Source organism: Ursus arctos, unplaced genomic scaffold, assembly GCF_023065955.2.
Source record: "Ursus arctos isolate Adak ecotype North America unplaced genomic scaffold, UrsArc2.0 scaffold_2, whole genome shotgun sequence".
Classification (NCBI taxonomy): Eukaryota; Metazoa; Chordata; class Mammalia; order Carnivora; family Ursidae; genus Ursus; species Ursus arctos.
The window spans coordinates 92021672-92044591 of NW_026622874.1; the positions used below are offsets into that span (position 1 = coordinate 92021672).

Sequence of the window (22920 nt, forward strand, 5' to 3'; positions counted from 1 at the left end):
TTTCTCCCAGTGACGAAGATTTCTGCCCTATAAGCCAGTCTACCCTGACCTGCATCAAGAGTCCAGTCAGTCGGCCCCACACGCCAGCAGCACCAGCACCAAGGTTTGTGACACACAGCACATCTGATAAAAAGGAACCGACACTGAAGTTTCAAATCATAATACAAGACTGAGTTGGGCTGGGTATGTTCTGTTAGAAGCAAGTACACAGCTCTGCAGGGCGACCCTCCAGCAGCCCACCAAGGAGGTCTTCTCCACCTGCAGGAAGAACCACGGAGAGGCAGGCACCTGAGGAAGGGATTTCGCAGCCACAGAGAAGGACAAACCCACGCTTCCTCACCTGCCTGAGTCCCTTCGGCATTTTCTTTCTCTTTCCGAGGTGCTGGCAGAGATTGCGGTCATTTTCTCGATCTGAGCTGTAGTGGTGTGGGTGGCTGAGTCTGCTCTTCTTGGAATGAAAGGACAGGCCGTTGGTAAGTGCTTCTCGTTTCTTCTTGGTCAGAGGGGTCTGGCGTTTCTCCACACGTTCCTGAGGCTTAAGTGCTACATCTTTCTATAGAAAAGAAGAGAAGGAGAGGGAAGTGATGGTTATATAGGTGTCCGGGGTCACACCCAAAATACAGGCTAAATGGGGTTACAAGAAGGGAGAAGGGAAAGCAGGAAGGGCGGGGTAGGAGAATACCTAAAACTAAGAAACATGGTTCTCAATTTTTCTGAATCCCTAATGTTACCACAAAAATATCCTTTCTATTCTTGCTGGGCAGAAAAGTCAACAAAGCACAAAGCATCTGTCCATTAAAAGTGATTTCACTGCTTAATGGCTTTCAATTTGATTCTCTGCTAGGTCCAGCGGCACAAAATGACATTCCCCAAGGAGGCTCAATACACTGACTTTCCAAGTTGGTACATCAATTATGTTCCAGAAAAGGAGTACTAAGTGCATGCATGATTTAAAAAAAAAAAAAAAAAAAAAAAGAGGCAAAAGCCTGAACATACCAGGGCCAGGTGGACGTGAGCCAGCAAGAAACTATCAATTCATATGATTAAAATGTTTCCTTAATGCATTATATATTTTTACCACAAGTTCCTCTGAGCATCCTTAATTCCCAGTTCTTTGCAAAATGTAACAACAATATTATCACCAAGATCTACAGCAACTTTTCATTTATTGCTTTGTGTGTGGCTGGGGGGGGGGGGGGTGCGGGGGGAAGGGCAGGAGAAATGTAATGGACGTCCTGGAATAGGAAGCAGCAGCTGCAGAGACTACAGGCAGGCATTTCAGGCCACAAGATCCAGCGAGTTCTGTGCCTGCAGGCAGCTCAGCACCTACAGAAATACCAAAGGACCTGGGTCCAAAGCCTGACACAGACATCATTCATTAGGAGACCTGAAGTACACCGCTGGTAGGATATGCGTGCGTGTCTTTTGAACCCTGAGAAATGTACACATGAAGCACCGAAATTAAAAAGATTTGGCACTCAGTCATTTGTAAATGAGTGGATATGATCCCCTGGACACTGAAAATGCTCCTTCAGAGAGCCTCGCCCCCGTATAAATAAATTTTGTTTCTGTGATCCTAAATGAATGCACATGAAAACAATAAAAACTAAAAGAAAATTTTCCCTTTTTTACCCATTTTCTCCTTAAAATACCCTCTCTCTCTTTCTCTCTACCATCCTCCCTCTCCTCTTCCCCGCTCCTCCTTGATAGCCAGTAGTTCCAAAGTAGTTCTCTATCCTATCGCCTCCCAATATCCAGCACTACCCACTTGACATACATGCGGCTCCTTGAGGTCTTACCCCCAAATCAGTCATTGCCATTAGTTTGGGACCTTAAGACATTTACATCTGTTTTGCCTTGGCCTCAAAGCCCTACCTTCCACACCCCTCTCTTTTCTAGTTAAAAGACTCTTAGCAGGGCTGTCCACTTAGAAAGACCTCTCTTACAATGCAAAGCGTTGTTCTCAAGCCTTCACTTATACAAGTATCTTCTGTGCAGCCAGTATATACCAAGTACAAACTCAGCACTGTCCTATAGGTGCCGGGCAAAATAATCGTGTGGGGAAAAAATCCCCACCTCGTGGAACTTAAGATTTAGGGACAAATATTAATCAAATCACATAACTATAACATTGCAAACTGGACTATCTGCTCTAAAGGAAAGGCAAAGGGTGCTAAAATTGGGGGAAATGGTCTAGTCCAGAGGAGTAGGCTGGTGCTGAGGAGATAACTGCCATTTGACCTAGTTCTGAAAGTCTGAGCAGAGAACAGCTTGTGCCAAGGCCCTGAGGCAGCTGGCAGCATGAGCCTTAAAAGAATCAGGGCACAGACTAAGTTATTGTTCATCTCAGTAACCCCAATGCTTCACATACAGAGTCAGGCAAATAACAGGTAGTGTGTATGTAGATAGATAAATAAATAAACGAGGCAACTAGTTAAAGTACCCAAACTTTTAAGCCACAATAGTGATTTGATAGTTCCCCAGGCTGGCACCAATACAGAGTGAAGCAAAGTAGAAAACTGGAAACCAAGGGACCTCGCAGGCACTGCAGAAACAAGGATCACAGCAAACAGCAAAAACCCCAGAAGAGGCGAAAGGCCTTATCCCTGGAGCAAGAAGATATCCAAAATAACAATCTCATCAGGCAAATGAGTGGCTCCTGGTCTAACTTCTAGCTGCTATCAAGGCAGATGATTTACCCTCTGCCGCTGGAGAGGCAGCTCTCCTGAGGCAAGGAGGATGTGCGGTGGCAAGTATTTCGGGGACAAGCGGAGATCGAAGTGAGTGCACAACGCCACTGATTCCAGTCTCAGAACCTTGTACACTACGCCTAACACATGGTAAATGTTCAATAAATGTCCATCATATTTATTCCTCTGTCCAGTGTCCACCACCACAGTCAGCTACGTTAGACATTGCTCAGCTCAGACTATTCTGTGTTTAACATCATGCACAACCAAAATAGCTCTCACAAAAGGACGCTCAGGAATGATGGCAAGGCTAGCAGAAGCAGCCAGGTGGTCCCATCGTGGACCGCTTCTGTATACTATGATTAATTGTACTACTTCTTTTAAGAGTAATATATAAACTCCACAGGGTAAAAAAAAAAAAAAAAAAAAAAAAAAACTCCTCTCTTTGTCATACAACCCACCTACTGCCCAGCATATTATATATGCGTGCAGAGTATCGGATTAATAAACAAATGATACTTAATAATGTATCAACTGTGCTTTAAAAAAAAATTATGCCATTCTCTTTGGAGACCAAATCTCCTCTCATACTGAAGGTGCTCCAAAGTATATTGAAAATTATGTGCAATTCCATACAAATGTGAATTAATATTTATGAGAGTATGGTATAATTTTTTCCAAATCCATTTTATTTTCATGTAGCATATTAATCAAGGCATTCTCACCGCACCACAGAATAGCTACACAGAGCAAATGGACCCCATGCCGGGACATTAGCTTGTAAGCGACCTGCAGAAGTCTTAGCAGCAGCCGTACAATCATCTTAGCTCCAATTAATATTGAGATTTTCAACTCTGGAGGGTGTTGGGTGGAGAGGAGAGAGGAAGAGAGAAAGGATCAAAGTGTGTGGAGAGGTGGTGACTTAAGAGGTAAGAAAAAAAATCAAGGTCCTTAAAAGGTTTTTATTATAGAAGAGGCTTATAGTCTCAAAGACTAGAAATTATCTTTTTTCTTTCAAAGATAACAGTTTTATTTTGAAATTGCGGCATGGACACTTTAGTATAATTCTTGAATAAACCAGGCTGCTGTTTATTCATTCTCTCTGTACACATTCACTGGCTGCTTACAATGTATAAAGTAATCATTGAACTTCTCATTGACTGTCTTAGAGGGAAAATGACAAGAACTATATGCAAAAAGAATCAAAGACAAAAAGACTGATTATAAATTACTCACCTTATAACACTCTAGAGAGTTGTGCACGTGATTACACACACAGGTATGTGTGCATTTATCTATCCACCAACCAACAACTACCAACTAATTTAAGAATTTCCTTAAACAAACTTGGGTGGTCTACAGAGCACTGCCATAATATGGGGAGGAAATTGTGTGGTTTACGAAATAATTTTTTATAATCAATGAAAGACGGTTTTCAAAGGCCAGCTAATTCATTTGTCTACCATGATAAGTGCTAGTGGTTCCCAGAGAAAATTAATGTCCATCAGAATTAACTGCAGTGCTTTTTGAAAATAAGGTGACTGTGCCCCATACTTGGCAAAGGAAGCATTTAGCAAACACGCACTGGGGGGGGAAGCAGGGAGGGCAGAAGAATAAGGAAGAGATCTGGGGGGAAAAATGTTTTAAGGCATTCATTTGACAATCAGGGAAGCAACCAAGAAAGCAAGAAAGCCAGCCCGCCAACAACAGAAGGCTGGCTGTGAAGTAAAAAGATTTAGACACATTTGCTGGCAATAGAGGGGGTAAGTGCACAAGCCATGCATAACAGATGGGAAGAGGTTTCATGAATAGTTGAAATTATGTGATTTTTAGGTCACTGGTGATGGAGAGCAGGGTCACAGCAGCACACATGCGGAGAGGCTCCAAGACGGACTATTTCCTTTAACACCCAGGCTTCTTCAAAATAGGTGATCTTGCTCTTGACTTCCCTTTCTCGCAAATTATCATCTCTCACCAAAGGCTTCCTCTGCCACTCCTGAATTTCAAAATGAGATGGTTCAGTGCCGTGCAGACCAGGGGAGAGCAACGAACTGCAGATGAAGCACTCTCTCAGCGGCGGGGCTGCGTCTGCTGATTGCAGATGAAGCCAGAGACAACAGAAAATGAAGGCACAATTTGCCTGCCTTGCATGAAATAGGTTTCAGAAACAGAGTCTCCATCTGATTTTCTCAACCCAACTAATCTGAGAGCAGCCCATCGTTTACAAAGCATCTGCAGCGTGGGTGTCTGCCTGTGCCCCTGTGGACATCCACGTGGGAGCGAGGGGTGCAAGTGACAACCTCTGTAAGGTACTTGATCTCAGGGACGTGCAGGGAAATAACAAAGAAGCCAGGAGAAATGAGAAAAAGCACTTTTGCCCGTCTCCATCAAAAGGCATTCATGGCCGTGTGCGGTCATTTGAGCTTGTCGTGTGCTTTGTTGGTGTATTTTATGGCATTTGTACTTATTTTGGAATGGTTTCACCAACACTGATTCCATCTCTTCCCTGAAGTGCAGAAGTGAAAGCGTTTACAGAGATAGTAAGAAGTGAAAAATAAGGAAAGAAGCAAGACACACAGCTCTTTTAAAACTTAACTCTGTGGATATATTAACACCGGCCCCTATTCTGGACTTTGGAACAAATGGGACTTATGAATGGACCTTCAGAACCTAAACTTTTTAGTAAGGACAGGAGACTGTGTGTAGGAATTTACAAACAAAATAACCACTACAGCATTCAAAAAAAAAAAAAATTAATTCCTCATGTTCACATCTTCGAAAAACAAAACTGAAAATACTGCTGGCACTACTATGTGCCAGACACTCTGCCACCTGCTAGAAATACCTAAGAAAGGATCCCTGACCCCAGGCTGTTTAGTGGGGGTACAGGAGACAAATCAATGAGCTGTTACAGTAAAGTGGGTGAAGTGAGGAGCCACAAAGGTGCTCCTTTCTGCCGCCTTTCACACTGCATTACAACTGCAGCCCAGTATCGCCATGAAGACAGAGAAGCAGATCAGTGGAACAAAACACAGTAGAGAAACAGACCCACATGTACATGGACAACTGGTGTTCAGCAAAAGCACAAAAGCAATTCTGTGAAGAAATCATCTTTTTAACAAATATTGATAAAGTGTATATATATACGTGAAAAATAATTTTGATTTGTATCTCAGTCTAATTAGAAAAACTAAAAATGTATCATAAACCTAAACGTAGAACCCAGAACTATACAACTCCTAGAAGAAAAGAGGAGAAAACATTTGTGACCTTGGGTTTAGAAAAGATTTCTTAGACATGATGCCAAAAGCACAATCCATAAAAGAACAAAGTGATAAATTAGTCCTCATCAAAAATTAAAATTTCTGCTCTTCAAAAGACACTGTTAAGAAAATGAAGAGACAAGTCACAGAATGGAAAACTATCTGCAAAGTGTACATAGCTGAGAAAAGTTTTGTATCCAGGTTATACTTTTAAAAGCCCTCAAAACTACATAAAAAGAAAACAACGAACCCAGTGTTTTAAACAGTGAAAAAAAAAAAAAGATTTGAACAGTTAACTAAAGAAGATATATGGGTGGCAAGTAATAGGTGAAAAGATGCTTAACATCAGTAGTCACCAGAGAAATGCAAATTAAACCCACACTGAGATGCCACCATCTACCTAGGAGAATGGCTAACACGGAAAAGTCTCACCACACCAGCTGCAGACAGGGATGGAGAAGAATGTTCACACACTGATGGGGGGAATGAAAAATGGTACTGCCACTTTGGAAAACAGTTTGGCCATTTCCTTAAAAGTTCAAAGTAGACCCACGATATGATCTAACCATTCTGTGCCTACGTATCTCTCCCCCCAAAAATGAAAGCACATTTCCACAAAAAGATCTGTGTAAGAATGTTCCTATCAGCTTTGTTACAGCTTAAAACTGGAAACAACTCAAATACACATCAACAGATGAATAAGGGGCGCCTGGGTGGCTCAGTCATTAAGCATCTGCCTTCGGCTCAGGGCGTGATCCCAGGGTCCTGGGATCGAGCCCCACGTCAGGCTCCTCCGCTGGGAGCCTGCTTCTTCCTCTCCCACTCCCCCTGCTTGTGTTCCCTCTCTCGCTGGCTGTCTCCCTCTCTGTCAAATAAATCAATAAAATCTTAAAAAAAAAAAAAAAAAAAACAGATGAATGAACCATTCCATGGAATACTAGCAATGAAAAAGAATAGCCTCCTGATACATGACGACTTGACTCAATCTCAAAATAATTACGCTAAGTTAGAGAAATGAGTCACAAAAGAGTATTTTGTATGATTTATTTACAAAATCTAACAAACAAATCAGTAGTGATAGGAAGTAGATCAGTGGTTCCCTTCAAGGGGCAGGAAGAGATTATACACAGACATGAGGAAACATTTGGGGTGAAACTGTTCACTGCCTTGATCATGACAATGTTTTCATGGGTGTACACATATGTGAAAACTTATCAAATCTTATACTTTCAATCCATGCAGTTCACACCTCAATAAGGCTGTTTAAAAAAGAAACGGCAACCCCTGCCATCATGCACAACGGGCACCTCACCATCACCAATACCTGGATGGCATTCAGCATCCATCCAAAGGAACTCATCTTTCAGATTCCTGAAACAAAGGGATGGCCACACTGTGGAAAGTCTGGTGTTAGCCCGTGACAGGGCCATGAAGTTTCCACTGCGGAAAATTCAGCTGTGGACACTAAAACGTCAGCCAGACTGAGCAGTGCCAACTTCACATCATTTTCAGTGCCAAGGTGGAGCTCACGGTGTGGCTTTTTTCTGCACTTCTAACAGTCAATTCTCAGTTATTTGGAGGCTAACCTTTGGTCAAGTTTTCGTAGCTTTCTTTCAAGTGCCCTGGTTAGGTGTTTGGCCACATCCCCTCTCATGAACACTTGAATCAAAAAGCAAAGAAAGAAAACATAAATACATTTTTATTGTTCCTACCTGTTAAAAAAAAAAAAAACTAAAGCAGCTTCTTGCAATATATTTAATACATGATGATGCACAGGACAGAAGGGAATCCACATGGAGAGAGGAAAAATGGTTTAAAAAAAAGAGACTAAGTACAGACAAATTCAGGAAATTAAAACACTTGTCAAAGGTGTGGTGCCATTGTCAGAGGTGAGGAGTCAAAAAAAAAAAAAAAAGAGGGAGAGAGAGAGAAGAAAAGAAAAGAAAAAAAAAAAGAGCCACTTGAGAAGCTCTCCTAAATTCAGTTATGGGATGAGATCACAACCACCAGCTTAAGTGAGATTTTTGCACACTCTGTGAATTGAAAACGTCCCAGCAGCCTCTCATTCCCATAGATAATTGAGAGTTGGCTGCTGTTAGACCTTAACACTCTCAAAGTGGTTGAGTCCCTGGCAACTAGATGCTATTGCTTAAAACAGTTTAGGCTCTTAGCCCTGAAGGATTCCTAAAATTGGATTACAGTCCCTCCAGATAATCTGAGAAATACAGCATGACGAAAAGGAAACCTTAAAAAAAATTTTTTTAACTCCCCCATAACAGCAACATTCTAAAAGCTGAGCACAGCATGACTCAGGCAGAAAATCTCATCAGAGAAGGCTTAAGGGCGATAATGTACACAAAGAGTGAGCCCCAAAAGGGGAAGGGAACCACACAACAGAGAAAAGCATAATGGAAGCCAGTAGAGAAAGTGCGCCTGCCACACAATCCTCAGGCCTTTCCAAGGGCCGGAGTCTGGTCTGCTACTCCGAAGAGGCACACAAATTTCTGTTGCTTTTTGATCCACTCCAACCTGATCCACTGTGGTCACACACACATATGAGAGGATGTGTAATTCTAATGATAGCCCTTCTAATTAGCCATTACTCATTTTTTTACTAGACATTCTATGCACAAAATGGGGAAAGGGTTCATTAATGTTCACGTGGCAAAATAATCAGTAATCGGGCCTCCTTGCAATACTCAGGGTTAGCTACACAGGGATGGATGAAGGCTAGGACTCCCTCGTCATCCCTGAACTCCCTGAAGAGAATATAACACGTGGCACATAGTAGGTGGGTTCTGAACAATGAAGTGGAGAAATGAGGACACCATGGATGTTTCTCTCACTCTAGAGGCTGTCCCACCAGGCTATGAATCATACTATGCCTCTTCTCCTTTCTCAGATCATCACCCAAAAACTTCCAAACTTACTATCGAATGATATCCCCTCAGCACATCATGGTGAGACCATCACCACTCCCCTGTACACTAAAAAGGGGCTGAGCAGATGCCTCCAACAATACAGATCACCTTATTAAGTCCAAGAGAAGACAAAACAATAAAGGGGGCTGACTGGCAAAATGTCACGTCTTGCTTTGTGGCTTCATATGAAGGTCAAATGACCATTTACCAGGTCTTAATACCTCCTGCTCTCAGAAAGATCAAGTGGTTGACACCATTATCCAGATATTCCAGACAAGGAGCCTGACTGGCCAGTGAAAACCTCTTCTTACCCAGATATTAGATTCAAATTAGTAAAAAGGCACAGACTTTGCTCTTCTTACCTCAACATGTTCCTAACTTCTCTCCCCCAGGTATTCACATACTACCACATCTTCATTTTAAATGACCACTGTGTCTAGAAATACGCAGCAATTAGCTTACTGATACTGTAGTAGTGACCGTCGGCTGTAAGTGTTGAACGGTTACTTCCCGGGCCTGGAGGAGTCCTGCGAAGGACAGGTATTCCAGCTTTCACGTGGGAACTGACCTTCTCTGGGCTTGCATTACCATCATAAAGGGCAAAGCAGAGGAGACGATATATGCACCAGAAATCCAACTTGTGGTATGGATGGATATCTGGCCCTACGAGGATCTTTCATTTACTTAGGAAAAGATGCAATGTATCCATTCATCTCACTTTTCCAGCAGAGTGAAATGAAATTAACCACAGGAGAAACAGCGAAATAAAGACTGGGATTCTGAGTCATGGAAGGGTCCTCCATTCCTCTCCGCCATGCTTTACCAGTTCTGATCCTCGAGCTTTCCCGTCATCTTCCCCAGAAGAGAAAAAACAAACTCTTGATGTGACATCAGAATCTTTTAAAGGGGGACGAAAGGAGAGACCACTAATAGGTCCTTCCAGCTCTCGCTCCTAAGAAGTCAAATCTAAACAAAACAAAACAAAACGTCAAAGCTGCATTAATGGCAGCAGGGAACACCTTGATATTTGCTTTAGTTGGGGCTGTGCCGTTTTAGAAGCAGGGGTGGCACATTCTGTCCACTCAGCAGACAGGAAACAATTTTATGAAAGGTAATTTAATGTTTAGGATTATTCGGTGACAGGAAAAGCGACTTCTGGCAAAATTCATGTTATGTGGTTCTGAATACAAATACAGTGTCGTACAGCATATTGGGAAGGGTACATGGATGAGAGTCCCTTTATGGCTCAAGTTTTCAAGTGATTCAGATAGGTTTCTAGAGAACTATGAAATAATTATTACTTGAGTAATAATTCTCTAACTTTCTCCCATCTTCCCAGCAACTGCAGTCAACTCCCCACTGGAGATGAATAGGCATTCCTTCGTTTACAGAGTGGTGATGCAGAGATCCAACACGGACACACGCACGTCGACCTTCTCGTACTCCAGGAATCATCGTTACGCCCTTTCTCAAACTAATTTTAATTGAAAGGGCAGAAACCAATCTACTTCAACATATATAAATTTAGGGTCCTCCATGGGATGATGTCTTAGGTTCCATCAACCTCTCTAATGTTATTATCCCGGGAGACTATTTTATCACATATAAAATGTTCAACCAGTGTAGCTTAGAGCTCATTGATCCACTGGAAGTTTCTCTTCCACACCATATTTTCACTTTCTGAAGGAGGAAGCTGAGGATTGGTAAAGCTACTCTCATGCCCTAACACCAAGTCATTATAACCTTATTTTGTGTCTGGGTTATGACCTTTTGTTTGAAGAAAATTTTATATTATGGCTTAGTATGATCTCATTATAAAAGTCTCCTCACCTCCACGTCCCCTCCAAAGCATAATTAGGGAAAGGCTATACACCTCTTATGTCAAATATCTGAACTTTTTCAGAAAGGATTCAAATCAGCAATAAAAATCTTTACAGAAATAAAAGCCTTGGCTTTTTCTCTAAAACTGACAATCTTCACCATTTTATTTCAGGGGTGAAAAGTGGCAGAGAATGAGGCCTTTCTGACCTTAAAAAATACAAAGCTACACAAACGTTCCAGACCCTGAATCCTACATGTTCTGCCTGTGTGGGTAAATAAGTATTAGTGGATAATGATAACAGCTATAAATACCCACAGGTGTGAAATGTAGAAATTCCTGTTTAGCGCCTACTGCAAACACTCTGTCACTAAATAAGACACATATACGGGTTGCATGGAAAATTTCGCCGAGTCTTGGAGCTTGTTCACACAGCTCAACCTATGAATCTGCACACTCTCTTCCTCATCACCCCTAGTCTTCCATTTCGGGTTTTATCCAAAAAGATTTTCTTTGCTTTAGCATCATATGGGTAAAAATAAACAGAACAATCCTGCGGGTTTGCAGAGAGCATAGAAAAGTGCATTAGATGTACCCACTGACCTGAGACACAGACTAAATAAACTCCTCAAGCTATTTCTGCAATGAGAATAAATTAGACCCTACAATTACAGCTGAAGGAAGAAAAGAGGCTGTCCTTTCTGTTGGCTACTGTACTGACCTGACAGATGAAAGGTGGTGCCCATTTGCATAAGGGAATCAGATGCTAATTCTGAGGCAACTCTGTCATGCAAAGAGGTCCAGATGTTTACCCAGCTTCTCAAACAAGCCACAGGCTTGTCGCCCTAACAAAGCTTCCTATAGATAGATTAGTGATGTTTAGGTACTTATTGGGTCTATCAGATTTGATAATGGAATCAATCTCTTCCTTTAGAAGCTCTGGGTTAATGGCAAAGTTTATTAAACTGCAGGCAGTCATTCAGAAAAGATCAATAGAGACATGATTACAGAGTAACCAGAGGATTAAACATGAGATTTATCACAAAATTAAACTGAATTAAATGTTCTCTGATAGCACTTGAAATGCTGTCGATACCTTTAACTCATAATCTAGGCTTTCTGTGTTTACCTAATAAGCAATAGGGATGTCTGATTTGAGAAGACGACTGCTATATAAAAACATAAGCCACAGAGATTTGCTGAAAGCACTGAGAGTCCCTCCTGAACATGTTCTCCCATTTTTAAGCAGCAGCATTTTAATTTATCTGTGAAGAGCTGTCCGCAGTTCACTCCACAGCGTTTTGAGTCACTAAGTGCATATCCCGTCCCTCCATCCCTAACACAAGCCTGTACGTGGCCCATCGGCACATAACTACGGATCTGTCTGCAGATGACACACTTTCAACAATTTCCTTCTCTCTCACACGGAAGCATGTGGTGTGACACTGGCCCGTGGTCCCATGAGGAAAGGGGGCTGGAAAATGTCATCTGATTGCAGGAAAATCAACCCTTCCTCATCCCGGGAGGATTTCTTGATGCCACCACAAGCTCAGCAAATTACATTCCTAAGGGTGAAATCCCCATCACAGCCCATGAAAGGTGAGCACCGGTTCAACAAACTGGCCACGGCATATACACTCGTCATCAGTGGAGGAGTCAATATACATAAGGGCTGTTAAAACTGACATCGATACCACAGTGAGAGAGAGCAGCTCTGCAGGACCTGATACGATAAAGGCCAGGCCTGCTGTGTGAGCTTGGGAGGGTGTGCGCATGAGCAGATGGGCTGGTAGGAAAATCAGGTATGGGCCAAAAACCAAGCCTGTCATTTAAGCTATACCTTAGATGACAGCATTTCTGAGGGAGACTTCTTTTCCCGTCCAGTTTTTATCATATTCTGAGTATACTTCGTCCCACAGATGGCCCCAGCCCTGCCCCGATGAGCAAGCAGCAGGCCGTGGTGATTTCAGCAGTAATCCAATATGGCAGCTCTTTTGTAAAAGCGGGGAGAGCTGGGTTGGACACAACATGCTGAGGCTGATATGCCCTGCAATTCTGTCATCCCCTTGCCAGCAAATGGATTTACACCAGAGCAGCCCCTTTCCTTCTCAGCAGTTACCCAACCCTACAAACAGTGCTCTGGGCAGTCCCAAATCCTTCTCAGTTCCTCAGGGAACAAGAACACCATCCTGCCTGCTGAAAAAGGGACTCTGAGCCCCATCCCTAAAAGCTAAGGCTGTTATGAATTCAGGACACAGAGCCAAACCTTCCTACGTTCAGACTTTTTTTTTTTTTTTTGAAGTGTGGAACCCAACGTGGGGTTTAAATTCACGACCCTGAGATCAAGACCTGAGCTGAAATCAAGAGTCAGACACTTAGCTGACTGAGCCACTCAGGTGCCCTCAGACTCCTTTATTGAGAGAGATCCTATCAGTTCTTACAATTATTTCCCACAACAGAAACTTGATTCCAGGAGAACGACAGTACTTCGCTGCTGTCCATACTCTTCATTCGTTCCCCACTTCCTCCTTTGTGTCTTTGCTCCATCAGCCCTGACACAAGCAGGTGCTCCAATGGCAGTTAGATCTGGGTATGAGCAGCGGTGTTGCTGCTCTGTGGCTTTGACCTTGAGCTAACCTCCCAGCCATTTTAAGCCTTCATTTCCACTCGTGGAATACAGGGATAAAGTAAGGAGGTTTCATGAAATCTGTGGAAAGCGCCTGGTTATTTCCCAGCACACAGCAGACAGAAAATAAATGATAAGTGAAGAATTCCTCTTCCTGACTAATACAGTCATGTTCTTAGTCATTATAAAGGGAAACTGTTAGTCATTATAAAAGATTGTATTTGGCACTGGAGGATTAATGGTGGGATCTGTTCTCTATCTATCCTCAAGATTGTGTTTGCGGAGCATCTTCCAGTGTACCAAGTAATGTACTGCATATTGTATTTATAATCCTTCTTTTAATTACCACAACACCCTGTGAAGCCTCAGTGTTCTCATTTCTATAAAATGGGAGCTAATTATGGCACCTAACTTACAAAGTGGCCATTAGGATTGAATAAGCTAATATAATTTCTGGAATAGACTAGGGTTAGTTATTTTATTACTGCAAATTGACCTGACCACCCTTGCACTCATGATACATCCAAAATTTAAAAGATCCACCACGTAAATCATTCCTACAGACAGGCAAAAAGAAGGCCTGAAAAAGCATTTGCCACTGATGACATCATAAATCTCTTTTCAACTACTTTACCCCTGCTGGTTTTCCAAATGAGACATCTGTCCATTTCCAAAGAGAAAACAAATGCATACAAAATACTAACTAGATATAGTTCAACATGAAAAGATTACCTACCATGCTTCCTGCCGGAGCCTAACCTTGAAAGAAATGGGTTTCTTGGACTCTATTAGGGAATCCCTCAATGTGCCATCCAAAACCTTCCTGCACAAGGCTTAATGGAACAGGGGGAGATGGAAAAAAGAAGGGGGGTGAGCTCTCCTTCCCAGCTGAGCACCGACACATACAGTACCGTTTGGGAGGCAACTTTATGTGCTCTTAGTAGTAGATTAATGAATGTAATTACCTAGCATTGTGGCTGTGAATGCGGCAAAAACTATAATTTATAGAGTGCTGTAAAGTTCTAATGTGTTTTTATGTCCATAAGCTGCTTAACCATAATCTAATGCATTTGTACAAGAACAGCCTAAGTGGCTCTCAGCTGAACAGTGAACACAAGTGTCTGAACCTCGGTGATTCTACTCGTACGTCTTTATAACCCAACCCCGTGTGGTAAGCATCTGAGGGAAACAGCTGCTGAATTACACAAATAATTCTAGAGACAGTGACAAGGCTCTCTGCCTCTCACACCATGAGTAGAGCTTCTAGCTGACAAGGGCTGCAGGCCTTAATTACATGCTGTGGGGATCCTGCACATGTGTTTGGTGGGTACTTCTCTTCCTGCCATACCCACCACACTCTCCTCCAGTATGCTGGCCCTCACCCCGGCCCTCAACAGGTGGGGTGGGGTGGGGGGGCAGCAAGGAAGGGAAGTGAGAAGAGCACAGGGAGAGATATTCCATCTCCCTCTGCAAATAGCCTGACTTTCAGTTTGGAAAAAGACTCACCATTTCCAATTGTTCCTCCTTCCCTGCCATTATATTTTCAAGGAAAGGGAGGCAGAGCTCAACCATTCTTTGACATCTAAAGCAAATTATCATTGGAGATTGCCTCCGCCAGGGGTTTGAAGCATCTCGTATGATTCTCTTCATAGATGACACGAAGATGAAGAGGATGGTGGTGATGGTGGCCATGCTGGTGGCTAATGCATACTAAGAATTTATCATGTACCAGAATCACACCCCCATAAAGTCTTTAAAAAATAAATAAATAAATAAAGTGCTTAGAATAGCGTCAGGACCTAAGCAACACTTTGTCCACACAGGCCACTAGTATGATGATGAGGGAAGACAATGCATGGGACCCCAGAACCTGCCTACATTTTCTACATTCAAAGGCAAACATTCCAAGTCTCAGGTATCTGTAACTGGGAGCTCTGGAGATTCATCCTGGAATATAACAGTGCCAAATAACAGATAAGGCAGCAGCATCAAAGTGCAACCGGACAAACCCCACTCTATTTCCCAAAGCACCGTGTTGAGTGAACGGTTCTCCCAGAGGGCACCTCCCAAAGGACCCTCAGATGTTAGGGCAAAAAACTGAGCCACGGCAGCACGATTCCCCACTTTCCCCTCCTCTTTTCAGGAGGTTATGGTTATCACTGAGTAAAGATTTTAGCACACTTTAAAAAATAACAGCTTCAGGAAAACACAAAGCTAGACCATCTTCCGAGCTCTCGGTTAAGTACAGGAACACAATGGTATCACACCAGTGGCCACGCAGGCATGGAGAGCCAGCTCGAAGACACACACTCAGGATAAATTAGTATCATGGCTAGTAAATAATTGATGCCCTTCCTAGTTAAAAATGTACTGCTCTCCAGCATTCATAGGATGAGATGTGATTTGGATTCAATTAAAGCTCTATCCTGTCCAGAAGAAATTCTGCCTCTCGGAGAGAGCCATGTGGCTGCCTCTTTATTTCTTATGCCAGATTGATCTCTAGAAACCTCAAGATCCATCAGGTTCATGGCAACTGCTTAGCCAGTAGCTCCTCGTCTCTTTCCTCCAACAGGAGAGTTAAGGAGAACAAAGTCTGAAAGTAAATAACAGAGAGAGGAAAGTATTTCCTGCATCCTGGAAAATTAGCCCTGACCCGGGATGTGAGTGCTGGTTTCCGTTATTTAGTCTAAAAGAAGAGGGGGTGGGGGGTAAATAAACCACTTCCTGAAAAACACTGTCTTAGTCCTAAGAAAGCTGAAGAGGAACTGGGCACAATAAGGCTTTGGGATGTGGCCAGTTCTTCCCCTTTGCCTCCCCGTGTCCTGGGCTTCCCCTACTACAAACCACTGTTCTCCAGCAGCCTTCAAGACTCACTTCCTCCTCTGCTCCAATCATTACAAGAAAGTTGCTAGCCACAGGGAAGTTCCCAAACTTTCACTAGTTTCTCCCCCTAACTGCCACCACCCTCCCATGTGCCCTTCTCACCTCGCGGTTTCTCTGTGGGAACGGGACTTTAACTGTTAGCTCACTTTCTCTCTACCCATAACCCCTGCCCTGTCCTCGATCCCAGTCCACACCTGTCCACTCATGTTTGGCAAACACATTTCTATCTCATGGCTCCCTGTTGCTTGCACCAAACTGATGGTACCAACTTGCCCCACGCCCTGCCATGACGTACTGGTTCTGTCTCGCACGTAACTCCCAGTCCATTGAGAAGCCTTAGGGGTGATTTCTCCCTCCCAAGCAGCCTGAGCACTTTTTTCTGTCTACACCAGTGGTCTGCACGATGTTCCACTGGAATAAGGTAAGTCTACATAAAAACGTCTATTTATACGTGTTGTTCATTTCACTCTTAAATAATTTCTAATGTTACATATTTTATGATCTATACAACATACACAGCAGCACATACATAAAACTTTTAAATGAAGAAAAATATGTATAACAGGGGTGCTTATTCTAAGTGGTTTTGTCCATAGGAGCATACAGTCAAAAAAGTTTGGAGACTTCTGGTTTGGGCTTTGCAGAGTTGTGAACAAGCACCTTGGTGGAAGAAACAGTTTCCTATACTTTTTTAAACACTCAAAAAATGACTAAATGATTAACTGATAGCGTAGCCAGACATTACAAATCATAGCCTACATACCCAGGTAAATAGAAAAGGGTGCTCTCTGAAACCAAATCACAGCATTCAGTAAAGAAATAAATCACCTGTCTGTAAGAAATAACCGCATTCAATGACTATAGTTAATAACACTGTACTGTATATTTGAAAGTTGCTAAGACAGTAGATCTTAAAAGTTCCTCTTTTAAAAAAAAGATTTTATTTATTTGAGAGAGAAAGAGAGAACAAGCAGTGGGGAGAGGCAGAGGGAGGGAGAGAGAGAAGCAGACTCCCTGCTGATCAGGAAGCCAGATGCAGGGCTTGATCCCAGGACCCAGAGATCATGACCTGATCTAAAGGCAGATGCTTAAACAACGGAGCCACCCAGGCGTCCCGATCTTTAAAGTTCTAATTAAAAAAAAAAAAAAAAAAAAGTAACTACGTATGGTGATGGATGGTAACTAGACTTCGTTATATACAAACATCAAATCATTATGTTGTACACCTGAAACTAATATAACATTATATGCCAATTATACCTCAATTAAAAAAAGAAAACCACATTAAGAACAAGTGTCAGGGGATCATCTTTTGGTATTAACATTGTAATGCAGACTTCGGGCGGGGGGAGTTCCTAGACCTCTAGGTAACAAGTCCCCAGCCAATTAGCGGCCACCATCAAACATGTTAAGTATTATGTGATCTGGCCCATAGATCTATTTTAACAAAACATCAGGAGTTTGCCTATTTGAATAGGATGCTGTGTTGAAATAGAAAAGCAAGGGAAGATGTGATAATGCTTGCTCACCAACACGTGTTTCTCAGAAGATAAAATAAATCCAACTTTATCCTGTCAGAGAAACACCCACAGCCAGATAGGTCTGTGTGAACCACCATTTCTCTAGGGAACCTCAAAGTTGCAAGTGCCTCGTGGATAATGGGTAGAGGCTTACTGGAAGAGAAATTAAATCCTTATTTCAATCCCTGCAGTAAAGTTTTTATGCAATTCCAGATCAATCAGGTGGCTTATGCAGTTATCATCACTGCTAGTCCTAGAATATGAATCCCTTGAGGGAGAAGACTGTCTACATCACATCAAATCTCTCACAACACCACATCTGGTCCTTGGTAGACATTCAGTAGAAGTTTCTATTAACACTGAAAAAAAATTTTAACCTAAAATTCAATATTTTGGATCACAACTCTTTCTGTTAATTTGGCACTGATTAAGTGAATTCTTAATTGCATCTAAAAGGCAGAAGGTCAGCCAGTACATACATTCAAAAACCAAATCTGAAATCAGAAATCATCAATTTGAACAACTAGGTATGAATGACTGCTTACTGACGTACTCTCAAGACATGACCATGAGAACATTCAGAGTGGTCCAATGTCCCCCCCGCCTTCCCATACCTGCCGTGGTTTGACTGAGCACTGAGGCCACGATCACTACAGAGACCCGTTTCCACCACCCTGGCTCCCGAAAGTCTGTACCCCTACAATGGGAAGTACTGATGCTCTCTCTGTAAGGTTAAACTGGACCACCTCTACTACGCCTCCTAAGATGACGCTAAAGTAAGTCTTCAACATTTTCTACACGTGAAGTATAAAGCATCTATCAAGATATCTGTGTCTCATAGGGACCTGTGCACTGTTCTCATCCCACAAGTTCTACATACAAAATGGAACCAGGACTGGGAAAAATACATCTTTTAGCCCCTTGGGTCTTGTATTAATAATCTAATGAGGGCAACCACAGCCAATTTAGCAAGAACAATAATAATCATATTAATGTCAGAAAATTTAACACAAAGTTGCAATCTAGCTGAAACAGAAACAAGAAACAATTTCTATTCTGATGCAGATCACAAAGTGACTGAAGTGACTATTCTCTTCAGTAAAGTACCAAACTGGTACCATTTAGATGCAAAAGAGAGAAGTTAGTTCTTCATACACAGTAATGCCTTGGACTGAGCATCACGATTCTCTCCAATGTTTGAGAGAGGCTGATTTAGACTTTCAAACGCATATATTTATTTGATATACTGTCAAATGCCTAGATATTCAAGTGCAATAGTTTCAAATGGGGAGAGCAAAAAATTCATCCAGGAAGGACTGGGGGCATAGGGGTGAAGGAGGAATAAAAATGTAAAGCCCAATCACGATGGATTTAGTCCTAACTGGTATCTGTGTCTCCAGTCTTTCACCCTCTTACAGGACTGGTGACATCTCTAAAGCACAAATCTCAGCATATCACTCTCTTGTTTGAAACTTTCGATGGCTATCCACTGATCAATTCCAATTTCCTTAGCCTGGATCCACAAGGCTTTCCGTGATCCAGGCCGTGTTATGGCTCTAACCTCATTTCTCACCCCAGCACCTGCACCTCCTTCCCTCTGCACCCTTATACTCCAGATAAACTAATCTACTGTGAATTCCCTAATTGTGCAGCAAGTGTCTCTTAACTCATGTCTCCTTAAAATTGTAATTTTTTTCTGACAACAAAATTATTCTTCCCTAGCCCACTCAATCCCCTCAGCTTGGCTATCTCCTACTTAGCTTTAAGGTCTTCATTATCCCTAACAAAATAATTTTGTATTATAATTTCCACTTACATCTTTATCTCTTTAACAGGCTCTCAACTGTTAAAGACCCTCAGAGGCCAGGGTCTGGGTCTGTTTACTATCCTACCTTCAGCATCCAGCTAAAGGACTGACAGGTAGTACGTGTCAATAAACATTACATGAATGAATAAATCAACTTTCTCCCCAGAAAAGTACCTACTCCAGAGTTGACCCTGGTACATAAAGTTAGTGGTTCCAGCCATTCTCTGACACACTCTTCCTCGAAGGTAGAAGGAAGTTATGCATGATATTCTAATCAGATGCAAGTCATCCCCTTATAGTAGGTGTCGTCTCTATTCCCTGCAGTATTTCTAACAAATCAACATGTTTTAAGTTAAAGAAATATATGCCAATCTCAACAAAGAATCAGTAAGGGTGATCATACTAATAGCAGCTCACATTTACTACACATTTACAACCGACAAGGTGCTGTGCTCACTGAACTAGACCTCACCACAACCCTATCTCTTAGGAACTTTGCTCCTTCCACCATACAAACAAGGAAATTGAGAGTCAGAGATGTTAAGGAAACGGTTGTCAACCCTTGCACAGTTTACTGGATCTCCTAGAAAGATTAAAAAAAAAAAAAAAAAAAAAAGGCATGCCCGCCCCCCAACCCCAACCAAAAGCAACTAATCTCAACTACTCCCAATCTCTGGGAGGTATTTTTTAAAAGTTCCTTAAATGTGCCATCAGGGTTGAGAATCACTAGGTAAGGTAACGTGCCTCAAATTCCCTAGTTTCTATGCTGCAGACAACCTGAAGTCCTTCTGATTCCAGAGCCAGACAGATGTGTTAAAGCATCTCACACCGTTAAGCTACTTCTCGGAACTTACAAGTCCTAGAACATTTATTTTTTTCTCTTCAAAGTATGAGCAGGTGATAGCCTCTTGATTAGTAAAAGGAGAGTCTCTTTAGAATATAGATTATATCAAGTGCCACCCTGAATGTGCAAATCAACTTCATGATTCTCATCTGAGAAAGCAAAGAGGGCTCTTTGCTAATTTAATAGCAATTCTCCTAACTGTATCTTCTACAAGTTCTACTCTCCACCAGTCACTGTGGGAGCTGCAATGGACCACAGGATGTTAATCTACCACCATTTAACAAAAAAAAGAGAGAGAGAGAGAGAGAGAGAGAGCCTATTTTCTCAGGAGTCACTACAAGCCCAGAATTTTCATCAGAGATAACAGGTCAGAGGGAAAAAAATGAGTTGTATAATTGTGGTGGGGGAGGGGGCTAAAATTTTAAAAGCCCATTTTAAACTATTTTAGATATTCTAGTATCCCAAATGCGTTAGAAACCAAACATAGAAGCATTTTGTTTTAATTTCAGTGCTTAGAATGAAATTCAGGTTCACATCCAGGCATAATATTCGACACTGATATATTAAGGACGTACCCAACATGACAAGAAAGGAAGAAGACAGAAGAAAACATTGAAGCAAATTACAGATAAAGGGGCAAATGGCACAATGGACTGATGTTCTAACCTTTCCTACCTCTGAAGCATAGAAAATAAGAGATTATCCATGCTTTCCTCAGTGTGAAAACAGAAAGAGGCTATCAGGATGAGTATCTATGTCTCTACCACGCTTTCTTATCTACAAAGTCCCAGGCCAGCTTCCTAGGTGTGCGACCTGTGCAACCGCCCAGTATCCTGTAGTCAGAAGGGCTGGGCACCTGGTTTAATGATCTATGGTTTTACCTATGAGTTTGAGTTTTGTAAGCAAAGTCTGATGGGACAGTGGAACATGTGTGTGAGTAGAGGAAATTTACATAAGAGGCACGTCTGCCATTCTTTGCTGCCCTATTTTCACATGGCATTCATGACGCCCAATGAACACAACTGCATGAACATGGGAATTCACTAAAACTCAGGGTACAAGTTAAGCATATTACATCGATGACGAAGTAAGAGACACTGACAGTCCTGGAGGCCATATTTTCCCTCTGAGCCAGAATTTGGCTTAAACATAGAAAGGAGGCAATGGAGTTCTAAGAACTATGACCTCCAAGAGTTCATACTCTACTTTTGGAAAAAATATATATATACAAATGGGAAGATTTATAAAACAAAGGAAGCAACGTCTCAGGTCAAAATTAAAATATATCCAAACACAGAGGGCAATGGAACGTACTTAGAGGTGGGAAGGAGACTAGCAAAGATATCAAGGTGAAAAGGGTTCTTGAATAAGACTCAACAGACTTTTTTTCATCCACATTATCTAATACACCCAAAAACACCTTACAGATGCTTAATAAAACCTGGTGGAATTCTCTCTCTGCCAGCCCTCCATAATTTCCCCTAGAGTTGTACAGAATCTCATTTTCCAGAGTCTTCTGCTTGCATAATTCAAAGGTGAAAACACGTCTTCCAACAACCCCTGCCCAAGCATTGACAGCGCATTGCTTCAAACTCAGATATCACCAGTGGCTGATCTGCTTCATTCAGAAGTGGTTGTACAGGGGGTGTGACTGCTGCTCACAGGAGGAACTGAGGTGTATCACAGGCAGGCACTGAACCAAAGGCAAATACCTCTTCCAGCACAATGCACAGGTATGAGGACAACTCTTCATTTTCCAGGCTAGCAGAGGGGAACACTGGTGCAATTACTCCTCGACTGTGTAATCCCCTCTTGCTTATATTCAAAAGTCAATCAAGGTAGTGGAAAGAGCAATGGCCCAGAAGGCCTAAGATCAAGATTTAAGTCCTACTTGATCTTATACAACTCATTTCACCAATCAGAAATTCAAATTTCTCATTTACAAAATAGGGAGACAACCCACACTGCTCCCTCATAGGTTATCATGAGAATCACTTCAGAGCATACGCACAAGTCAGGTAAGAAGCAAAGTGTGGAACAAACATCGCAGTATCACTATTAAGCTTGGGAGTAGCCTAACATGATTTGAGAGAGATTCAGCCTCATAATTAGCTCGCATGCAGAGAAGCTGGGTAGCAGAGGGAATCTTGCCTCGGATAAAAACTTCAAGACAAGTGAAAACCTGACTGTCTTCATCATCTACAAGTTTGTGTTAAGGATCTTCACACAGGAAGAAATTATGCTGAATAAAAGAAATGGTCAGGGGCGCCTGGGTGGCTCAGTCATTAAGTGTCTGTCTTCAGCTCAGGGCGTGATCCCGGAGTCCTGGGATCCAGCCCCGCATCGGGCTCCTCCTCTAGGAGCCTGCTTCTTCCTCTCCCACTCCCCCTGCTTGTGTTCCCTCTCTCACTGGCTGTCTCTGTCAAATAAATAAAATCTTAAAAAAAAAAAAAAAAGAAAAAAAAGAGGGGCACCTGGGTGGCTCAGTCAGTTAAGTGTCCGACTCTTGGTTTGGGCTCAGGTCATGATCTCAGGGTTGTAGGACAG

The 22920-nt window shown here is 42.2% G+C and overlaps 1 protein-coding gene across 3 annotated transcripts in view; it reads right to left on the reverse strand.

The window, feature by feature from the left end:
* The window catches only part of AUTS2 (activator of transcription and developmental regulator AUTS2), a 1104663-nt gene that overhangs the window by 835040 nt on the left and 246703 nt on the right, over positions 1-22920 (reverse strand). For all 3 annotated transcript variants that reach the window (XM_048224780.2, XM_026516359.4, XM_044390213.3), the window contains exon 2: positions 341-553. In XM_048224780.2, coding sequence (XP_048080737.1) covers positions 341-553 — 213 coding nt within the window. The remainder of the gene's footprint in view (positions 1-340; positions 554-22920) is intronic.